The 20,719-nt window shown below is 42.0% G+C and overlaps 1 protein-coding gene across 2 annotated transcripts in view; it reads right to left on the bottom strand.

The window, feature by feature from the left end:
• Positions 1-20,719, bottom strand: part of PPP2R3A (protein phosphatase 2 regulatory subunit B''alpha) — a 136,684-nt gene that overhangs the window by 97,818 nt on the left and 18,147 nt on the right. For both annotated transcript variants that reach the window (XM_074964081.1, XM_074964079.1), the window contains exon 2: positions 726-3,313. In XM_074964081.1, coding sequence (XP_074820182.1) covers positions 726-2,738 — 2,013 coding nt within the window. In that variant the 5' untranslated portion in view covers positions 2,739-3,313. The remainder of the gene's footprint in view (positions 1-725; positions 3,314-20,719) is intronic.

Consider the following 20,719-nt stretch of genomic DNA (forward strand, 5'->3'; position numbering starts at 1 on the left):
CCCTCCTTCTCTCCCAACTGGTTCCAAGCCATCACCATCTCCTGGGCAGATCCACACTTGGCTTCACAGCACAGCACAGTGAAACTGGCTACCAGTGTGTTGGATTCCCTGCTCCCGAAACCCCACTGCAAAAAATGCCAGACTCCACGCTGGCTCCTCGTGCTTGGAAGAGAGAGTAAAAGAAACTGCCTCTCGCCAGCTTCTGCCCCCTTTTCCAGGGGTGGTGGTGGTGCTGGCTCTCCTGCTCCGGGGGAATGGAGAAAAGCAGGGTAAGGCAGGCCTGTGGGCTTTGAATTGAGGCAAGGGGCACACCAGCACTCAGAACTAGTAAGGGAGGCTACTCTGGCTCATCCAGGCCCAGGGCAAGGTTTTGTAGGTGCTCATTTCTTGTTTCCATGGGTAATCGGTTGAGCAATGAAGTTTCCTTTCCTTACCCCCCGGGTATAAAGGGCCCACTTACAGGACACTGCAAGCAGAACCAACCCCAGAACAACCATCAAGGAGAAAGGCTCTTCCTGCAGCAAGGAAGAGATGATCTCAGATTAAAACTGCGATACATTTTTTTTTTTTTTAAAGGCCACTGTTCAATCCATGTCCACATCGTATTCAGTAAATCAGATATGTCCTTTCACGTTAGTACACACATTCATTCAACACTCACATGTTGTTCATAATTTCCAGTGTCCCTTTCACTCATTATTCAACCATAGGCTTTGATGTCTTACCTTGATCACCTCTGGGGCCTGCTGAATCAATGTGGGAACAGTGTCTTTGGTAGTAGCACCCATACTTCTCTGTACAGCTGGGAAGGACTGTGAGGGAGTGGTTAAGGTTTCCTGAAGAATTTGCATCATTTCCTTCTCTTTGGATAAACTTCCTTTGCCCATGTGGCATTCCACCAGTTCCTGGGCAAAATCCTCGATACTTTCCAGGATACGTAGTAGAAGGGCTTTGTCGTCTTCCTCCATTTTGTGGCCATTGGTTTCCACGGTCTTTGACAAAGGGGAAGTAGAGTTTTTGTCAGGAAATAAACAGACTTTATTTTTGGTTTCAAGAGCTAGCGGTAGGACCTTCGCACCCTCTTGGCCAAAGTCCTTCAGACATCCAGGATCGTTCTCCTTCATGGTGGGCTCCTTCAGCGCGCTCTCCATTTTCTGTGAAAAGTGCTCCAAGTCCAACAGCAGCTTATCTATCTCATCCTGATTGTTTTCCCTTGATTCTCTTTGTTCTCCTGAAGAAGTGCTAGCCCTGGAATCACTCATAAGAGAATCTGAGACTGGTTCTATAAAGGTGATTTTCTCAGAGGTCTGGGCAACAGCTTCAGCATGAACTCTGGCAGGTGCCTCTTTAAGGACTACAGTAAGATCTGGGCTTCCAGTTTTCTGTTGACTGCTCTCTAAACTCTCCCAGCTACCTTTATGTTCTGCCCTCTTTCCCTTGCCTAGTACTATCTCCCCATCTGACTCCTCTTCAATGTATAGCATTTCTATGGAAGACACACAATTGGAAGGGCTTACAGTTAGTAACTGAGGTACAGTAGAGGCATTTTTTACAGTTCTTGAGTTGTTCTGCTGGGTGCCGCTGTGCAAGGAGTCTGAGGTAAAGCCCCCAGTGTTAGTTTGGATAGGTTTTGGCGGGCTAGTTGTGCCAATCTCATGCTGGCCATCTTGCAGTTCTACGGTAAGAGAGGGTCTTGTTATGGCGGATGGCAAATGCACAATATCCTCATACCTAGGAGGTTGCTCATTGCCAAATATTGGGGAAAAGGGAGCCTGCTGCAACCCATGCAAACTCGTAACCAGTTCTGCCAAGTCACCGAGTTCCACGTGACTGGGCTGCTTTAGTTCAATGGGGAGCTTTTTCAGGTAGGAAGAAAACCTAGTCATCAAATTCCTATAGATCATCTCAGAGCTGGCCAGGGCGTCATTATCATTTCCCCCACTGATATCACCTGAAGATTTCTTTTTGATGCAGTGCTTGATGATATCTGTACATTTTTTCAGGTCCTCAGAGCATTTGAGCAGAATGTCCAAACACACTTTAATATCTCCACCAGAAGAGCTGTCCAGCTTGTGCTTTTCCAAAATCTGGGTGATAAAGCTCTCTTCAGAGAAGGCCTGGGTGGAGAGGGAAGCGGCAGTATTCACATTTCCCTCTGAAGAATTGCAGCTCTCCTGCCATTTCTCCCCAGCTGAGGGAGTCTGCAACAAGCCAAAGGGAGGGCAGTTCTCATCATTGTTGAAGTGTCCATAAATCAAATCAAAATCAAGTGACCGTCTGCTGAATGATTCTGACCTCACTTTCCTTCCTTTTCTGTAGGTCACATGGCTGGAAGAGTTTTTGAGCCTTTCAAAGGAGAATTCCTTTATTTTACCACTGGCAAGATTTATAGCTTCCCCGGTGATATCTTTTAGACTGCAGGTGGCTTGCACTGAAGATCCCTTTTTGAGCCTTGGATTACTTGGGAGGATTTGCTGATAGTCTTCATTCCCAGCCAAAGTTAGCCCATTTTCAGGAGTTGGAAGTCTCTGGTCTAGATCTGCACCTCTGACATTAGATGCAGGGACTCGAAGTAGCTCTGCACAAATACTGTGGTGGGCCACTATGCACGCAACTCCTTGCTGGAACACCTGACAGGTTCCAGTGCAGTAATGCACAGTGTGCTGAAAGTGACAGTCTATCACGACACTGCTGTAACAGTTCACAGTAGTGACTACAAGCTGATAGGTTGCTGCCATAGCATGAATTCCCCTTAGCAGCGAGGCTCTGAAATTCACCACAAACTCAGAAGGTCCAATCGCCTCTTCAAACCCAGGCTGGGTTTAATGAAAACATTCCTATTTCAGTCTCATCCCATTAATTAAGAAAATAATTTTTAACTACAGAGAAAACTCTGAACTGTAAAGTCTATAATCCTGGCGAGGTCTGGGGCAGTATCTGCAGTAAAGGTGCAACTGCCACTGCAGCACATATAAGGTTTGACTTATATGTTTGATTAGCAGCACATATAAGGTTTGATTATATAACATTGCTTAAAATTGTACTCCAAGCAGAGATTACTTTGTTGACCACAAAAACAGCATCCATTGCTTCCCTTCTCATAGTCCAGGGCAGGTTCAGTAAGAGACATTACAGAACACATACTAGCTCCCAGAAATGACAAAACAACTGTTTTTTCCCTTATATTTGTTCTCCTTCTTCAGGCCTGGGGTGTTAGAGAGGGATGCTCTGTTACTAATCAGCTGCAACATAACAATGAGGAATCCACAGCAAGCTGGAATAATCTGTTTCTGCCAACTGGTAAGAGAGACACCTGCAATAAAAACAAATACAAGAGTCAATATCATTACTAGAGAGAATATGTAACCTTAACTAATACTGTACCAAACGTAAGACACCAGATCTAATTCCCAGTACATGACCTTGTATTGGGCAATGGCACCATGAGAATCAGTGGGCCAAACATGGTAATGCAGTTGAAATGCCTGCCTATGTTTAAAATAAGGTTGCCCATGCATTTCCATTCTAGAGACTCTTTCTCAGCTCCTTGTAACATTCCAAAATTACTTCCTCAGGGCTGCTCAAGGAGATTGTTTTTTCTTAAAATTTAGCATAAATGTTTTGACCATTTCTGAGAATGAGGATGGGTGTTAGGGTGGGTGAGGAAGACCAGCACTGCACGCTGCCCAGATTGCACACTGTGATCACATAATTAAAGTCAAATATATTCTGAAGACCAGCAGGGGGCTGCAGTAATATGGCTGGCTGAGCTCTGAGGCAAAGTAATCTGCCTCCATTGACCCCTAAACATACTAAACTCCCCCCAGCCCCCAAAATCAGAGCTGCAAAGAATGGATTCTTAAAAAAAAAAAAAGAGTTACTTCTTACTAAGAAGAGTGTTTGTGGTTCACAATCTGGAGAGCCCTTTCAGGCTCTAACTGGGATGCTGGGTCGGGGGCTGCACCACGCAGTTTGGCCCCGCTCCGGCTCCTAAGCGCTCCAGTGGGAGCTGCAGGGGTGGTGCCTGTGGGTGGGGCAGTGTGCAGAGCCGCCTGGACACGCCTCCGCGTAGGAGCTGGAGAAGGGACATTCCACTGATTCCGGGAGCCACTTGAGGTAAGTGCCACTCGGAGCCAGCACCCCCAACCCCCTGCCCCAGCCCTGATCCCCCTCCCACTCTCCAAACCCCTTGATCCCAACCCGGAGCACCCTCCTGTACCCCAAACTCTCATCCCCAGCCCCACCCCACAGCCCACACCCCTAAGCGGAAGCTGCACCCCTTCCCACACCCCTGCCCCAGACCTGATCTCCCTCCTACTGTCCGAAGCCCCCAGTCCCAGCCCAAAGCACCCTCCTACACCCCAAACTCCTGATCCCCAACCCCACCCCAGAGCCCACACCCCCAGCCAGAGACCTCACTCCCTTCTGCACCGCAACCCCAATTTTGTGAGCATTCATGGCCTGCCATACAATTTCTATTCCCTGATGTGGCCCTCAGGCCAAAAAGTTTGCCTACCCCTGGACTAGAGAGTGAGAGATGAAGCTTAAATTGGATGAAAAAAAACAGAGCAAGACAGAACAATCTCAGAATTAATGTGCTGCCTGAAAATGCTGAAGGAGGAAAAACTTTAGTTGTGGAGTTGTTAAATCTGAGCTCTCTGGGAGAGGTAAATGTAGAGAGAGCACACAGGGCACTGTTCCTCCGCCTGGGCATTGAGATGGACCCAGAGATCTCATTCTGAAATTCCATGATTATCAGCAGAAAAATATCACTATGAAAAAAACCATAGAACATTCAGAGCTCATACTCAAAGGCCACTAGCTGCAATTTTTCCACGAACTCTCTGCCCTAACCTTAATAAAGAGAAGAGAGTTGTGAGAAATTACAGCAGCCCTCAGGGGGGGCAGATATCTGCTCCAGATGGGGATTGCCATTTAAACTCTAATTCAGCTTCCAAAATCAGTATTATGTAGTAAGAGACTTAAACTGAGGAAAAAATACACTCCTGTCAGAAATCCAAAGCTCAGCCATACCAGAGGATATTACTCCAGAGGTAGTAACCAAGAATAAGCTTCTGAAAAAATCTTGGCAGACAGTGAAGGAAAAGAAAAAACAAATGACACTAGAGACCGCACTACCAATGACAGAATTGAAGCTGAAAAAGAGAACTCTGATACCTGAGGAATAACCTAAAGATTAACCAGAAGGGACTTCTTGCAGGTCACCAAGAATTAACAGCTGAATAGTAGCTATGTTAATATTATATAGGATGGGGAGGAGCCATTAGGGATTGTGTGTAAATCCTCCCCATGTAACTCAAGTGATCAGACAATAATCTGTCCCGAAGGATGAGGGTTAAAATCCCATAGGCAGACAATGCACCACCTCTGGATTGCAAGAGAAGCAGTGAAAGTGTTCACAGGAAGAGTATGGGGGGTTGGGTTTCAGCAAATCATATTAGTCATTTTTGGACCAAAGGCTCTTAAGGAAACTAAGCAGTCATGTACTAACACAGAAGGTCCTCTCACGGATCAGTAACTGGTTAAAAGATAGGAAACAAAGGGTAGGAATAAATGGTCAATTTGCCCAATGGTGAAAAGTAAACAAAGTATGCAGATGATGCAAAATTACTCAAGATAGTCAAGTCCAAAGGTGACTGCAAAGAGTTACAGGGGGACCTCAAACTACATGACTGGATGACAAAATGGCAGATGAAATTCAACACTGAGGAGCGCAAAGTGATGCACATTGGAAAAAACAGTCCCAACTACACATATCTAATGATGGGTTCTAAATTAACTGTTACCACATAAGAACAATCTTGGAGTCATTCTGGATAATTCTCTGAAAACTTCAACTCAATGCACAGCAGAGGTCAAAAAGGCTAACAGAATGTTACATAAGCATAGCCATGCTGAAACAGACCAATAGCCTGTTATCCTGTCTTCCAACAGTGGCCAGTGCCAGCTTTTTCAGAAGAAATTAATAGAACAGGGCAATTAATGAGTGATCCATCCCCTGTCATACAGGCCCAGCTTCAGGCAGGCTGACTGCGTTGTGTGAAGAAGTACTTCCTTACGTTCATTTACAATCTGCTGCCTATTAATTTCATCGGGTGACCCCTGGTTCTTATATAATTGGAAAGGGTAAAAACACTTCCTTATTCACTTTCTCCACACCATTCATGATTTTATAGATCTCTATCATATCCCTCCTTAGTCATCTCTTTTATAAATTGAACAGTCCCACTCTTTTTACTCTCTCCTCATATGAAAGCTGTCCATATTCCTAATAATTTTTGTTGCCCTTCTCTGTACCTTTTCCAATTCTAATGTACCTTTTCAGAGCTGGCATGACCAGAACTATACGCAGTATTCAAGGTGTGGGTGTACCATGGATTTATATTGTGGCATTATGATATTTTCTGTCATTAGCTATCCCTTTCCTATTAGTTCCCTAACATTGTTTGTTTTTTGACTGGTGCTGTAGGTTGAGTGGATGTTTTCAGAGAACTATCCACAATGACTCCAAGATCTCTTTCTTGAGTGGAAAAAGCTAATTTCATAGAATCATAGAATATCAGGGTTAGAAGGGACCTCAGGAGGTCATCTAGTCCAACCCCCTGCTCAAAGCAGGACCAATCCCCAATTTTTAGGCCAGATCCCTAAATGGCCCCCTCAAGGATTGAGCTCACAACCCTAGGTTTAGCAGGCCAATGCTCAAACCACGGAGCTATCCTTCCCCTGCCTAATTATACTTTTACACTTGACTTGCCAGAATTTATGCTCCTTTCTATTTTCCCCTGCAGGATTTGACTACCATTTTTTAAACGATGCCTTTTTGCTGCTAACCTCCTCTTTTACTCTGATGTTTAGCCATGGTGGCACTTTTTTAGTGCTCTTAATGTTTGTTTCTTTTAATTTGTGGTATATGTTTAGTTTGAGCCTCTATTATGGTGGATTTTTAATAATTTCCATGCAGCTTACAGACTTTTCACCCTTGTAGCTGTTCTTTTTAATTTCCATTTAACTAGCTTCTTCATTTTTGTCTAGTTTTTCTTTTTGAAGTTAAATGCTACTGGGGTGGGTTTCTTTGAACATCCTTGAGGAGGGAAAACGTCAATTTAATTACATTATGGTTGCTGTTACCAAGCGGTTCAGCTGTATTCACCATTTGTAACACATCCGGTGTGCCACTTAGGACTAAATCAAGAATTGCCTCTCCCTTTGTGGGTTCCAGGACTGGCAGCTCCAAGAAGCAGTCATTAATGGTGTCTAGAAATTTCATCTCTGCATCCTGTCCTGAGATGACCCAGTCAATAAGGGGATAGTTGAAATCCCCATTATTACTGCATTTTCTCTTTTTGTAACCTCTCTAATCTCCCTGAGCATTTCACAGTTACTGTCACCATCCTAGTCAGGTAGCGGCAATATATGCCTGCAACTATACTCTTATTATTGAAGCATGGAATTTCTATCCATAGAGATTCTATGGTACAGTCTGATTCATTTAAGATTTTTACTACATTTCACTCTATGCTTTCTTTCACATACAGTGCCACTCCCTCACCAGTGCAATCTACTTTGTCATTCCTATTGCAGACAGGATATTGAGTTAGATGGACCATTGCTCTGACCCACTATGGCAATTCTTATACTGTTATAACTGGTTTATATGCTATGTTGGTGTTTTAGTTTTTTTATTTAAACTAAGGGGAGTTCAGGGGAGGGGAGGGAACAGGGTAGGCAGAGGAGGAATTATTACAAGAAATAGGTAGGGAAGTTCACAAACGGAAACCAAGCTATATTCAGGCACACAACTGTGAATATAACACAATTAGAAACAAGAGAGACATTGGCCACACAAGAGTTCATGCCATCAAACAGCTAAAGAATCACAATAATTTCAAGTTTTTCAATAAGCTAAATAGTTATTCTGAATGGTTTTTCCTTTTAAAGTAATATATTTGAACATCAAAGGACTAAATAATGTCATTATAAGGAACAAAGCTGTGACAGAACTTTAAAACCCTCACTCTCAGATTATTTATTTCAAGAAACTCATTTTCAGGAGAGGCAAATTATGGACATGAAAGGTAATTGGTTTCAGCAGACATTTTTTGCTTCAGCCAAAGAAAAGAAAAGAGGAGTGGTCATAATATTTGCTTAACACATACCTTTTCAGATTAAAGATCAATTTAAGGATAAGGAGGAATGGTTTATTTTACTGAAGGGCACAATTGCTGGGTTATAACAACAATGGACTCAATGTATCATACAACCAAAAGCAAAAAACTTTAAGGGCTTCTTTAAAATACAGCAACGCTTTGAGGAAAGGACAATTATACTTGGAGAAGACTTTAGTTGTATACCAAGTCCTTACTGGGACAGATCAGAATTAAAAACCCAAGGTGGACAGGGAAGCAGGTACAGTATTGACTTCTCTGTGACAACAATTCACTTTCTCAGATTGCTGGACAGAAATGCACCCAGGGGAATTGGATTACACATTTTATTCACCCCCCCATCAGTTAACATACTACAATAGATCTAATATTTGGTAGTAATATTTGATAGCTGAGATGGGTCCAAAAGATCACTTGTTTGGAAAATGAACTGGCTGCTTGTTCAAGACAAAGCAAAGCAATTAAAGAGGACATTGTGAAACACTGGAATGCGTTACCTAGGGAGGTGGTGGAATCTCCTTCCTTAGAAGTTTTTAAGGTCAGACTTGACAAAGCCCTGGCTGGGATGATTTAATTGGGGATTGGTCCTGCTTTGAGCAGGGGGTTGGACTAGATGACCTCCTGAGGTCCCTTCCAACCCTGATATTCTATGATTCAGTACTTTCAAATAAATTATACAGACAATAAACAAAGAGGCAGGTAAAGTGGTATTGAGGGGCCAGCTGATAAGTAGAGGCTCTCAGAAAAAAGAGAGTGCTAAAGAAGACAAAACAGAACTAGAACAGGAGATAAAACGGTTACAAGACATTCATAAAAACTCAAGTTCAAAAGAAGTATATAAACAATTAACTAATATTAGGGGAAAACTGAATATATTGATGACATATCCCAGTGGTTCTCAACCTTTCCAGACTACTGTACTCCATTCAGGAGTCTGATTTATCTTGCGTACCCCAAGTTTCACCTCACTTAAAAACTACTTGCTTACAAAATCAGACATAAAAACACAAAAGTATCAAGCACACTGTTACTGAAAAACTGCTTACTTTCTCATTTTGTCTGTATAAAATTTTAGTTTCATAATTTGACTTCACTAGTGCTTTTTATGTAGCCTGTTGTAAAACTACATAAATATCTAGATGACTTGATATACCCCCGGAAGACCTCTGTGTGTCCCTGGTTGAGTACCACTGACATATGCCCCAGAAAAGGCCCTTAGGTATTCAAAGCAGATATTTTATGAAAAAGGAAATCAATGTGATAAGATGGTGGCTGAAAAGTTCAAGGAGATTCAAGAGCAATGTATTATTCCACCAATTAAAAAACAATCAGCAAAGGACAGTTATATACTTTTGCTCCTTTGTCCTTATTATAAAAACCTCTATACCTCAGCTACTCCAAGCTCTGAAATTATTCAAAAATATCTGGCAGTAGCAGGCTTGTCAAATATAAGCAAAACTGAAAAAGAAACTTTAGATAAAGAAACAACAGAAGAAGAAATCCTAGGGGCAATAGCAAATATGAAAAGTAGTAAAACTCCAGGACCCCGATGGCTTTCCAGCTACTGTGGCTGTTCTCCCTAAAACTGGAAAAGATCTTACCATATGCCGCTCTTATAGACCCATATCACTGCAGACTCGTGACAAAGATTTTAACAAAAATACTAGTATGGATTGCAGTCCATATATTCAGTTTATATAAACTCAGATCAAACTGCATTCCTTAAGACTAGACAAATGTCAGCCAATATTTGGAGAGTACTTGAAATCATCCATAATTCCATATTAAAAAAAAAAAAGATCAATTTTTTTTATCACTTGATGCAGAGAAAGCTTTTGATAGAATAGAGTGAAACTTTTTGTTTCAAGTCCTGTCCCATACAGACATTGACCCAAAGTTCCTTAAATGGACAACTGATCTCTATACCAGTCCAAAAGCAGCTGTGTCATTGAATGGGGTTACATCTCCTCTGTTTGAATTACAAAGCGGGACTAGGCAGGGATGTCCATTGGCTCCTTTACTTTTTGCACTGGCCCTGGAGCTTTTTTGCACAGAGAATGAGGAACAATTAATCCAAAACAGGAATAAGACTTGCAGGAACATATCAGAAAATAGCTTTATATTCAGGTAATGTAACACTCTTTTTATCTAAACCAAATATTTCCCTAAAATTAGTATCTGAAAATATCCATGGCTTTGGGAAAGCATCTGGATTTAAAATAAATTAAGCCAAATCCAAATGCTAGCTATAAATTTGCCAGCCTTTGAGAAGTCATTCCTTCAGAAAACATTTGGGTACAAATGGGTAACAAATCCTACAGCATACCTAGGAATTCCAAACTCAAACAACATAGAAAAGCTGTGTTATTTAAATGCCAAACCATTATTTCAGCAAACATCAAAAGATCTAGAGTGCCAGGGGAAGTATGCAATTTCTTGGTTGGGAAGAATAGCCACAGTCATAATGAACATTTTGCCAAGCATATCTTTCTTGTTTCAAAATCTTCCTGTAATTTTCCCAGATAAAGCTCTAGCAGGAATACAGATGACGATGTTAGAATTTACGATATATGGAATAAGAGAAGACCAAGAGTGAGTGCACATACTTTGTTAAGACCCACTAAACAGGGTGGACTAGCTGTTCCAAATATTTTATGGTTCTATCAAGCCAGCCAGCTCAAAGCAGTAGTGGATTGGGAGTGCTCTAACCCAGCCCAACACTGGGTCTTTACCAGAGAGGTAGCCGTGTTAGTCTGGATCTGTGAAAGTGTCAAGAAGTGTGTATTCACCCACAAAAGCTTATGCTCCAATACATCTGTTAGTCTATAAGGTGCCACAGGATTCTGCCGCTTTCACTGGGTCTTTAGTGAACCGAAAATTGTGGCAGTGTAAACACTGCTAGGCTACCATGGATTAATAAAAAACAATTACACCCTCCAGAAATTTATATATATTCTTTAGCGAAGACTACTCTATGTCTTTGGGATAGTATTAAAAATAAAATAAGTTACTTTCCCCACCAATGACAACTTTTGCAAACAATCCAGACCTCAACCTAAATCATGAACCAGAGAGTTTAAAGAGTGGAAAGCCATGGAATACACATGGCTAGCCAGCTATTCATCAAAGAAACTTTTCTAACTTATTTAGAGATCAAAACTGACTTTAACTGGCCTACTCTTCCTGGTACCAATACTTTCAAATCAGAGATTATGTTTTTCAACTGTCTAGAAAAGCTAACTTTAACAGAAGCAACGGTGTCTGGTTAATTAAGAAACAAAAAAATAACTAGATTTATATCAATCTTTACAGACAACTTTCCTTGGAAAAAAAAGGGCCTATTGGACACTCGAAAAAAGAACCTGGACAGACAAGTTACCCCAACACAGGGTTTGATCTGGACCAAGACCAGCAATTTCAATCTGTAGTACAATAATATAAAGTTTCTTTACACTACGCCTTCAGTGGTACCTCACACCAGTCAGGTTAAAGTATATATCTAGATTGAATGGTGATTAATGTTGGAGAAATTGCGGTGAAAGAGCAAATTTTATGCATATATGAACATATCCAGTCATTAAAGAATACTGGGGTGCAATTTGTAGCCAAATATCACAAAATATTGGAATAATTATTACCAAATGATCCTTTGGTAATAGTCCTAGGGCTTCCTAGTGGAAAAGGTCACTCAATAGGAAATGTATCATTAATCTCGTCTGCTAGTAGCTGCAAGACTCCCGATAGCCTCTCACTAGAAAAAGAAAAATAGTCCAGCTCTAGAAGGATGGTTCAAAAATATGGAAAGTGGTTGTTATGGAAAAATGAAAGCCCCAATCAGCCAAACAGAGGACAAATTGATATTTAGATATTGTTACCATTTATTCAATACTTAGGCAAAGTACATTCACCTACCCCCAAAAAAACCCCAACCCAGCATATCTATCCAATTATTTTGAATATTAATACTTGATAGGCATGCCCGGGTTGTTAAATATGTGCAATCAGCAAATTCACACCATTTAATAAAATTACTAGAAACAACATTGTTGTTTCATAGAATCATAGAATATCAGGGTTGGAAGGGACCTCAGGAGGTCATCTAGTCCAACCCCCTGCTCAACGCAGGACCAATCCCCAATATTTGCCCCAGATCCCAAATGGCCCGCCCCCTCAAGGATTGGACTCACAACCCTGGGTTTAGCAGGCCAATGCTCAAACCACTGAGCTATCTGTCCGCCCCTCCCCCCCCCATGGAAGTTGCCATGGAAGTTTTTAAGGACAGTTCAGACAAACAGCTGTCAGGGATGGTCTATGTATATTCTGTCCTGTTCAGTGTAGGGGGGTGAAACAGATGACCTCTTCAGGTCCCTTCCAGCCCTACACTTCTATGAATGTGTGGTTGGGACACTGTTCATATTCATTCTCAGGACTGTGTAAAACATCACAATGATTACACACTTGAAATCCACATCTCCAAACCACCCACCTTGTAATGTCAGTGTCTGTAACATGTAGGCACCTGTCTGCTGAACATTCCATCCTGCACCTACTAACTGCCAGGCACAGCTGGGGCAGGGCTGCAAAGGAGTCAGATGCAGCTCCCCTGTTCTGGTGCCAATTCTATACCCGTCCTCGGCTGCTATAATCTATGCCATTTGGCAATGGCCCCCAAGTACCCAGGGGCTTGGGAGGGGCACTTAGGGGGATGCTCACAGGTATGGGGTGTGTCATCAGTCACAGCAATGATTTAAGATGCCCTGGGATAAAGATAAGTCATTTTTGAAACCTCAGGGTGCTTTCCACACCAACAGAAACACTCCAAATTACATAGAATGCAATTCCCCAATTCAGCAAAGCTCTGAATGTTAAGCATGGGACTCAGTGCCATTGATGCGTATGTTTCAGTGCTTTGCTGAAGCTGGGCCACAGTGAGCAAAGTCTCCAAAGTCATCTTTTTAAGAATTACGACTTTTTTTCCAGAGGAAAACACATACTTGTATGTCTCCACCAGGTCTAAGTATCCCTGGTCCTTGGGGTTGCATGTCATCGCCAGCACTGATAGAGGTGGGACAGGCTATGCTATATAGGGCCCAAAACTCTTTCCATTCCCAGCACGTGCTGCAAAAAGGAAGTTAGTAGCCAGTTCTCCTCTCCCTCTGTCTCTCTGTGGGACAGACATGCTCCATGCCTGGGATTCTCTCTTGAATAGGGCATTGCAACACCTAACTTTTAAGCAGCTAGAAAATCCCAGGAACAACACTATGATCCACAAAGCCGGGGTTAGGTCCCTGGGCTCCCTATGCAATGAAAGGGGAAAGATAGGAGCCTTAGAATGCAATCCACATTAAAAAAGCCAGCACAACAGGCAGAGAGTCACCTAAGCTAACGAGGTAGGCTCCTAAGTCTGGGTCCTGGAGGGAGGTGCTTCTCTCTGCTTGCAACTCACGACGGGGAACCCTCTCCTGGAGTCAGCTGACTTGGACGCCCAACACATTTCTTGCAGGAACGAGTTAGGTGCCTGCCTCACATCACGCAAAACTGCTAGAGGAGGAGGAAGTGGCAGCACCCACTTTATACCTTTTAGCCCTGTGGTTAGCACACCGGCCTGGGACGTGGGAGACTCAGGTTCAATTCCTCAGGCAGAAGCAGGGGGAGAATTTTAACAGGGGTCTCCTGCACCTCTCGGAAGAGTGCTCTAACCACACAGCTATGGGATAGCTTGATTTGGGGGAGGAGGGGCTCCCTTAGTCTCTCCTGCTGCTTTTGTTCCACTGTGAATAAATACTTAGCTATTGGGCCAGAACAGAGTGAGAGAGAATGGCTCGGCAGTCCAGTGTTTAGGGGACACACCTGGGATGTGGGAGACCCTGGGTCCAGTCCCCTTCCCAAGTAATTATTTAATTATTTCTCCACAGCAGAACAGCTTCAACAGGAGAAACTGAGGGAGCCCCACCTAAGAATATCCCATAGCTCAGTGGTTAGAGCCTTGTCTGAGAGGTGGGAAACTCCTGTTCAAATCCTTCCTACCCCTCAGACAAGGAGGGGGGATTGAACCAGGGTCTCCCACATCCCAGGTGAGTACTCTAATCACTGGCTAAATGTTATAAGGTTGGTACTGGCGCCACCACCAGCTCCTCTAGCAGCCAGATTCTGAAGGGGATCTGATCCAGTAGATGGCTTCTGAGCTCCCAACCAACTTGGTCCCCACCCACGAGTTAGGCAGACGAATGCCTATCTCCCCCAGCTTTGTGAATCACCCTGGGGCTTAGGCAGAGAGAGACACCTAGAGAAACACGTGCATGCCCCATAGCAAAAACAAAGGCACCAAGGGAACTGCTACCCTGACAATCCAGGTGCTGAGTCAGTTCCGGTGCCTCTATGGTTTGGTGGAATTCTGTGGATCGCAGTGGAGCCAAAACTTAGGAGCACATCCTAGGATAGTGACTATTGTTCTTTTTTGATCTGGCTTCTGAGAGTTAACTCTCCTCGTGTGTGTTCCCCCCACTGGTAACACATTCGGTCCCCTTCCAATCTAATTTTAAATGTCCCAAGCAATGCAGCTTTCACCACTGCCCTAGAAATACTAGTCCACAATCTAAGGCAGCTTAGTGTCAACACATTTTTCCTAATATTCAGCCTAAATTTTATCTTTTCAATTTTACCCCTCTTGTCCCAAATTATGGCCTGATACCAACCTAAATAGCTGTTCCCCATCCTCACTGTTTACACCCATCCAATTTAAAAAATTTATTAAAAGCTAATGTTAAAATTATATAATACACAGGTTGAGAAAAGAATGTCTGTACATCTGGGTATAGTGCTTGGATTATCATCAAATACAAAGTTTGTTTTTAAAAGTCATATGGTACATAATCAGCAATAACCCAAATTTAGGTGAATAAATTTAAGAATATAGTTTAGATATTAGCATCCAAGTATTTGGGTACTTCATTCATGAAAAGTTGTACAGAGAGTTGGTTGTGGAAAGCAAAATATATCAATGATTGAAGACTCAGTAATTGAGAATTAGGGTAGGTTGTCCATTTAGAAAATACAATCAATCAGGGAAGTATTTCAGTTTCTTTCCTTACTGCGTTTCTCATCACTACTAAAGGATGATTACATCCATCCTGAGGGCTTGTCTACATTTACAACTCTGCAGCAAAGACACTACCTATGCCCACACGAGAGCTTCTCCCATCAGAGTAGATACTCCACCGCCCCGAGAGGAATTTTCCACACCCCTGTGCGACGTACTTATTCCAACGCTCTTTTTGTTTCAATATAAGCCAGTTCCCCCTAGCCCTGTTTCTTGCTTTTCTCTGAACTCTTTCCAAATTGTCAATATCTTTCTGGTACTAACATGTTCAGGAATCAACACAGTCCAGATACAGATTCATTAGAGCTGATAAGAGGAAGATTATTGCCTCCTGATTCCATGATAGGACGTCTCTGCTCAGGAAGCCCAAAAGCACATTGCCTCCTTTGCTGCCATATCAAAGAATTCCTGACATCTTTTTAATTGTACTAACATGCTGCACCTTGCCAGTTACTAATTCTTACTGTTTACTTATTTTACTGCATCTGAAAATGTGCTAGACTCTTCAAGAATTGTCAAGTAAAGGATTACTTGGGGCTTGCAACCAATGACAAAAATAAGTAACTTTTAAAGTTACTGCAGAAAGTCCTTTCCTCACTGCTGCCACCGCCCACCTCCCCATACCCCTTGGCTTTAACTTGGCTACTTAGTATATGCTACACCAGTGGCTCTCAACTTTTCCAGACTACTGTACCTCTTTCAGGAGTCTGATTTGTCTTGTGTACCCCCAAGTTTCACCTCACTTAAAAACTACTTGCTTACAAAATCAAACATAAAAATGCAAAAGTGTCACAGCACACTGTTACTGAAAAATTGCTTACTTTCTCATCTTTACTATGTAATTATAAAATACATCAATTGGAATAGAAATATTGTACTTACATTTCAGTGTATAGTTTATACTGCTCTATATACATGTCATTGTTCGTATGAAATTTTAGTTTGTACTGACTTTGCTAGTGCTTTTTCTGTAGACTGTTGTAAACCTAGACAAATATCTAGACGAGTTGATGTACCCCATGGAAGACCTCTGCGTACCCCCAGGGGTATGTGTCCCCCTGGTTGAGAACCACTGTGCTACACTACAGCTTGCCTTGTCATGACTACAGTTTTAGAATGTGTTAGACTGAGCTAGCGAACATGATCTAACATCACATTTTAAATCCTAATCAATATGAGGCCTAAAAGGGGAGTCTTTCTATTATCAGATCTGGGAATCTGGTCTCCAACTTAGCTTGAACAGGCTCTTCTTGTGATTAGAGGCTGGTGACTAACACCCACTATATATGAATAGTAATGCTGGAAAGATTGAGCACTCCCAGAAGAAACATACTTATTTCACTCTTTCAAGCCTGAAGTTTTGTTCTAATTGTGCCCCTATCACAACCCACAGTTCAGACGTACTAAGACAGACTTTGGATAATGGCTGCCATGAAATCAACTCCGACCCAGAAGATAAAGAGTTAGTTTCGCAGCATAAAATGTGAATGAATAGGGCTTCTTGTGTGATTACAGAATAAAGCTTTATATCTTTTCTATCTGCAACAAGGCATGAATCACTTTTGAAGGGAAAAAATAGTTGTGGATATTAACGATATAAAAGGTTATTCTATAAAACACACTGGCAGCTCTATTCACATAAAGATTATGCTGGAGGGAAATAACTGAACAATAGCAATCTGTTAGTGTAATGGCTGTCAGTTGAATATTCAATTTACTTGCATCCTGTGCTCCTAAGACGTGTAGGACAGAAGAAGTCTCTAAGGACTTGTCTACACTAAAAAGAATTCTACTCATACTTCCAGCAAGGAGGCAACTGCACCAATGCTAGCAGTGGTGTATTTGCTACAAAGGCAAAGGGAACTTTAAATCACTTGTGTCACACAGTGGTAAAAACACCTGAGCCCTGACTACGCTACAGTATTTTACACATTTCTATTGTAGCTGTGACTTACAAAACAGCACTAAGTGTTAGGCGAGTATCAGATTTTGAAATACTAATAGCTGTATAAAACAATAGGTTTTACAGCAGCCTTGAGCTATCTACAAGGCAGCTGTCTGCAAGGCAATTCCTTCTAAACAAACTGCAGTCAAGAGAGGAGGGAATAATAAATTTTTACGTGAGCACTCTTGCCTGAACGTGTCTGTCTTCAAGACTGAGGAAACGGAGTTTAATGGATGTCAGGGAAGTTCAGAGTTTCTGTAATGTGCATACAGAGGGTTGTCCATGTTGATGCTGGGAATAGCTCTAGGGAAGAGCAAAGAATATGAGAGAGCCTGATGGGTGAGTGGTGACATCTTCAGCAATTTGTGATTCTCTCAGGATATGTCGCAGGTTAGAGTCATTTTCCCAGCCCTAGTAAACAGATTCACACGAGCGGGGCTTCAGCTGGCACACTAGAAATAGCAATATGGATGCTCCAGCTCATGTTTTCAAGCCCACCTGACCCCCTAGGCTACAGAGGTCAAGCTCCAGCCCAAGCCTGAATGACCATACTGCTATTTTTCGAACAGTAGTTCAAGCTCCACTAACGTGAACATGTTTTCACAGGCTGGGAGGCTTGCTCCCAACTACAGTGTAGAAATACTCTAGGCTTTGGCACCTGGAACCTGGTTCGCTCACAGGATAATCTGTTCAAAATTTCATTTTGAATTAGTCTTTGAGTGAGCTATATAGTATGTTTTTTCATGGTGACATCTTTGCAGTAAGGTGCCAAACTCTTCATTCCACTTAGACAAGGAAGGACAGAGGGGAGAGTCATATCTAGCATCCAGCTATTTGTAACACTGACCAACAAAGTTCCGCCTTTCAGAAGAAATAGACTGAATGGAGAAGAGGAGCCCAATCTTCAGCATCTCCTGGGTAATTATATAAAGAACTATTCCAATATTGATTTTTTTTTTGGAAGTGGAGGGGGAAGGGGAGTTTCTGTGTATAATGCTGGCATGCTGATACGAGACTGTACTTAATTGAGTACTCTACTACATCACATGACATGGGGCCAAGGTTACAGGGTGCCATCACATTACAGGATTGTTTCCATTAATTCCAGACCCTTTCTTTTTGGAAAATGACTACATATAAAACATATCAATTAACAGTCAGGACACCATGTACCCTCCAGCAAGCCTGATCCACAGCTGCAGCAAGACCCACTGTTTTGGTGTGTTCTGGTGCAGCACATATGAAATTCTAGACCCGAATCCAGTTCATTAAACCCTAGTATTTTTTAATGAAGAACATATGAAAATATATAACACAGTAAGCTACTATATTCCTTCTGCTATTAATTTTGATAGTAAATGCATTGTATTTATACCACCCCTACATTTTCACAGTGATACAGAATTTTGTACTCAGAAATGCATAGTGTAGAAGTTGTCAGAAAGAAGTTGAAGATTTTGGCATCTGACTAGGGAACAGCTGAGGTTTATAGCACCAGGAAAGTCATGAGAGGTATTTGAAATGTAGAACAGGCTCATTAGTTTGATATTTCTGCAAAAATAATCAGCAATGAAATCATGTTGACTGTCACCACGAGGTTTCAGAGTTAATGAACAGAGGGCAATTCACATCTCAGAGCTATTACTTAAAGTTGGCTGCAGACTCAGGAAAACAACACAGCCTCTTTTTACACTCTCTCCTCCTTTGAAAATACTTGATTTTATGGCGAGGGTGGATTCAGAAACAAATTCTATGGTCACAGAATATACAGGGTCCTATCAACAGTGTCCATCTACAAATGATAACACACAAAAACTGTTTCCTACATAAAAAAAGATCTAGCCACTCTAAAACACAAAACTGCTCTCACACTTTCTAACATAACCAACGTGGGCCCTTCTAGAATTTGGGGAAAACAATAACATCTCATGTTTCAGCAGAATAGGAGATTCTTAGAATGGAAAAGCTCATGTATGGTCTTAAGGAGAGAGGGTTTCTTATAGATCTTGCTACATTTTCTAGAATATAAAAAAAGACAAGACCTAGGAAAACGTTGTCCTGTAAAACTTTCACCATCTTCAATCTCTGGTGTAATAATTTGTGGAATTAATGAAAATGATGGATATTCATCTTCTACTTTTAAATCAGCTGTAGCTCCAAAAATCACCACAGTGCTGTACTACAGTTTGAAATGTAAGAAGGACTTTCCCTTTTATCTAGCTGAAGCCTGCAAAATATAAAGAAACAAACAGGTAACGAAACCATGCACAACTGGAGACACTGAGGATGGAACTCAAGGTACGCTACCTGAGCCACCCAGTGAGATGAGAGGATTGTTAGCATCTTCTAGAATAGATGCCTATAACCACTCTCCGTGTACCACCTCAAGGGGTTTCCAATCACATGGCCACTTCTTCTCAAAGCAGTCACTTCCTTAGGGGCCTGTTTAGTCAATTAGTAGATAAGTCACCTGGTACCTGTGTTTTCTGCTCTGGGTGCTTTTTGCCATCAGTTACTGGTGGGTGGGTTACTTTTATTCAAACAAGAGCACTGACAGGAGCAATCTGAATATCCTCAAACACACAGCCTCCGGAATGTCCTCCTTGGTTTTGCTTAGATGTCCTCTATACCTCCTGTAGCACTGATCTTTGGGTGTGGTTACACTGTATGGCATTTTGTGATGGTTATAGCTGTTACCTTGGCAGTTTGCCAACAATTATTTGGACTCTAACATTTGCTCCAACTTGCAAAGGTAGTAACTGTTAACGTTTATCTTCTGTTCTGAGTTAGAAATGTTTTGTGGCTACTTCACGATTGTCTACCACAAGAAGCTTTTCAGCTGTGGGCAGAAAAGCTTTTCTCTTCTGCTCAAAAAATCTCTGAACAGGTGATCCTAATAAAGCCATGTGAAGTGTATTCCTATATTTTAAGAATGCAGAATATAACTCCCTTAAATCCTACAGCGCTCCCTCCCAGTGCTTTGCTATCTGTCCTGAATTTCATGCTAGCCCCTTTGACTGTGCATAATAGTGAGAACGTGACAGGGTGTGCTTGGCCTTCTGCAGATAGAAAACTACATCACACAACTAATCTCAGTCAGTGCTTTAAAAGCCTTTCTGCTAAGCATTTGTTCCTCTTCAGTCCCATTCAAAGCACATATTTCTCTGTACTTTAGCCTCTGCATCAGCCATTGCCACCATTAGAGGCTCTGCAAGACAATGTATGAAGTCCAACCAAGTCGCACCGTTTGCAGTAGTATAATCAGTATTTGTTTCCGTTGCTTTTACCTTTTTAATGCAATACATTACATGCATTCTTGTTGTAGCACTCTATGTACTACTCAACATTGTATGCATGGGCGTCTCTTGGGTCAATGCACTCACTTTATTTTCCATGCAACAGTCTCACTAACAGTGACTGATTCCTACAGTTTCTCACCTGTCTCACATGTGGAAACTGTGCTTAATGGATACCTTCAGGCTTACCTCA

The sequence above is a fragment of the Natator depressus genome, chromosome 9, assembly GCF_965152275.1.
Source record: "Natator depressus isolate rNatDep1 chromosome 9, rNatDep2.hap1, whole genome shotgun sequence".
In the NCBI taxonomy this organism is placed as follows: Eukaryota; Metazoa; Chordata; order Testudines; family Cheloniidae; genus Natator; species Natator depressus.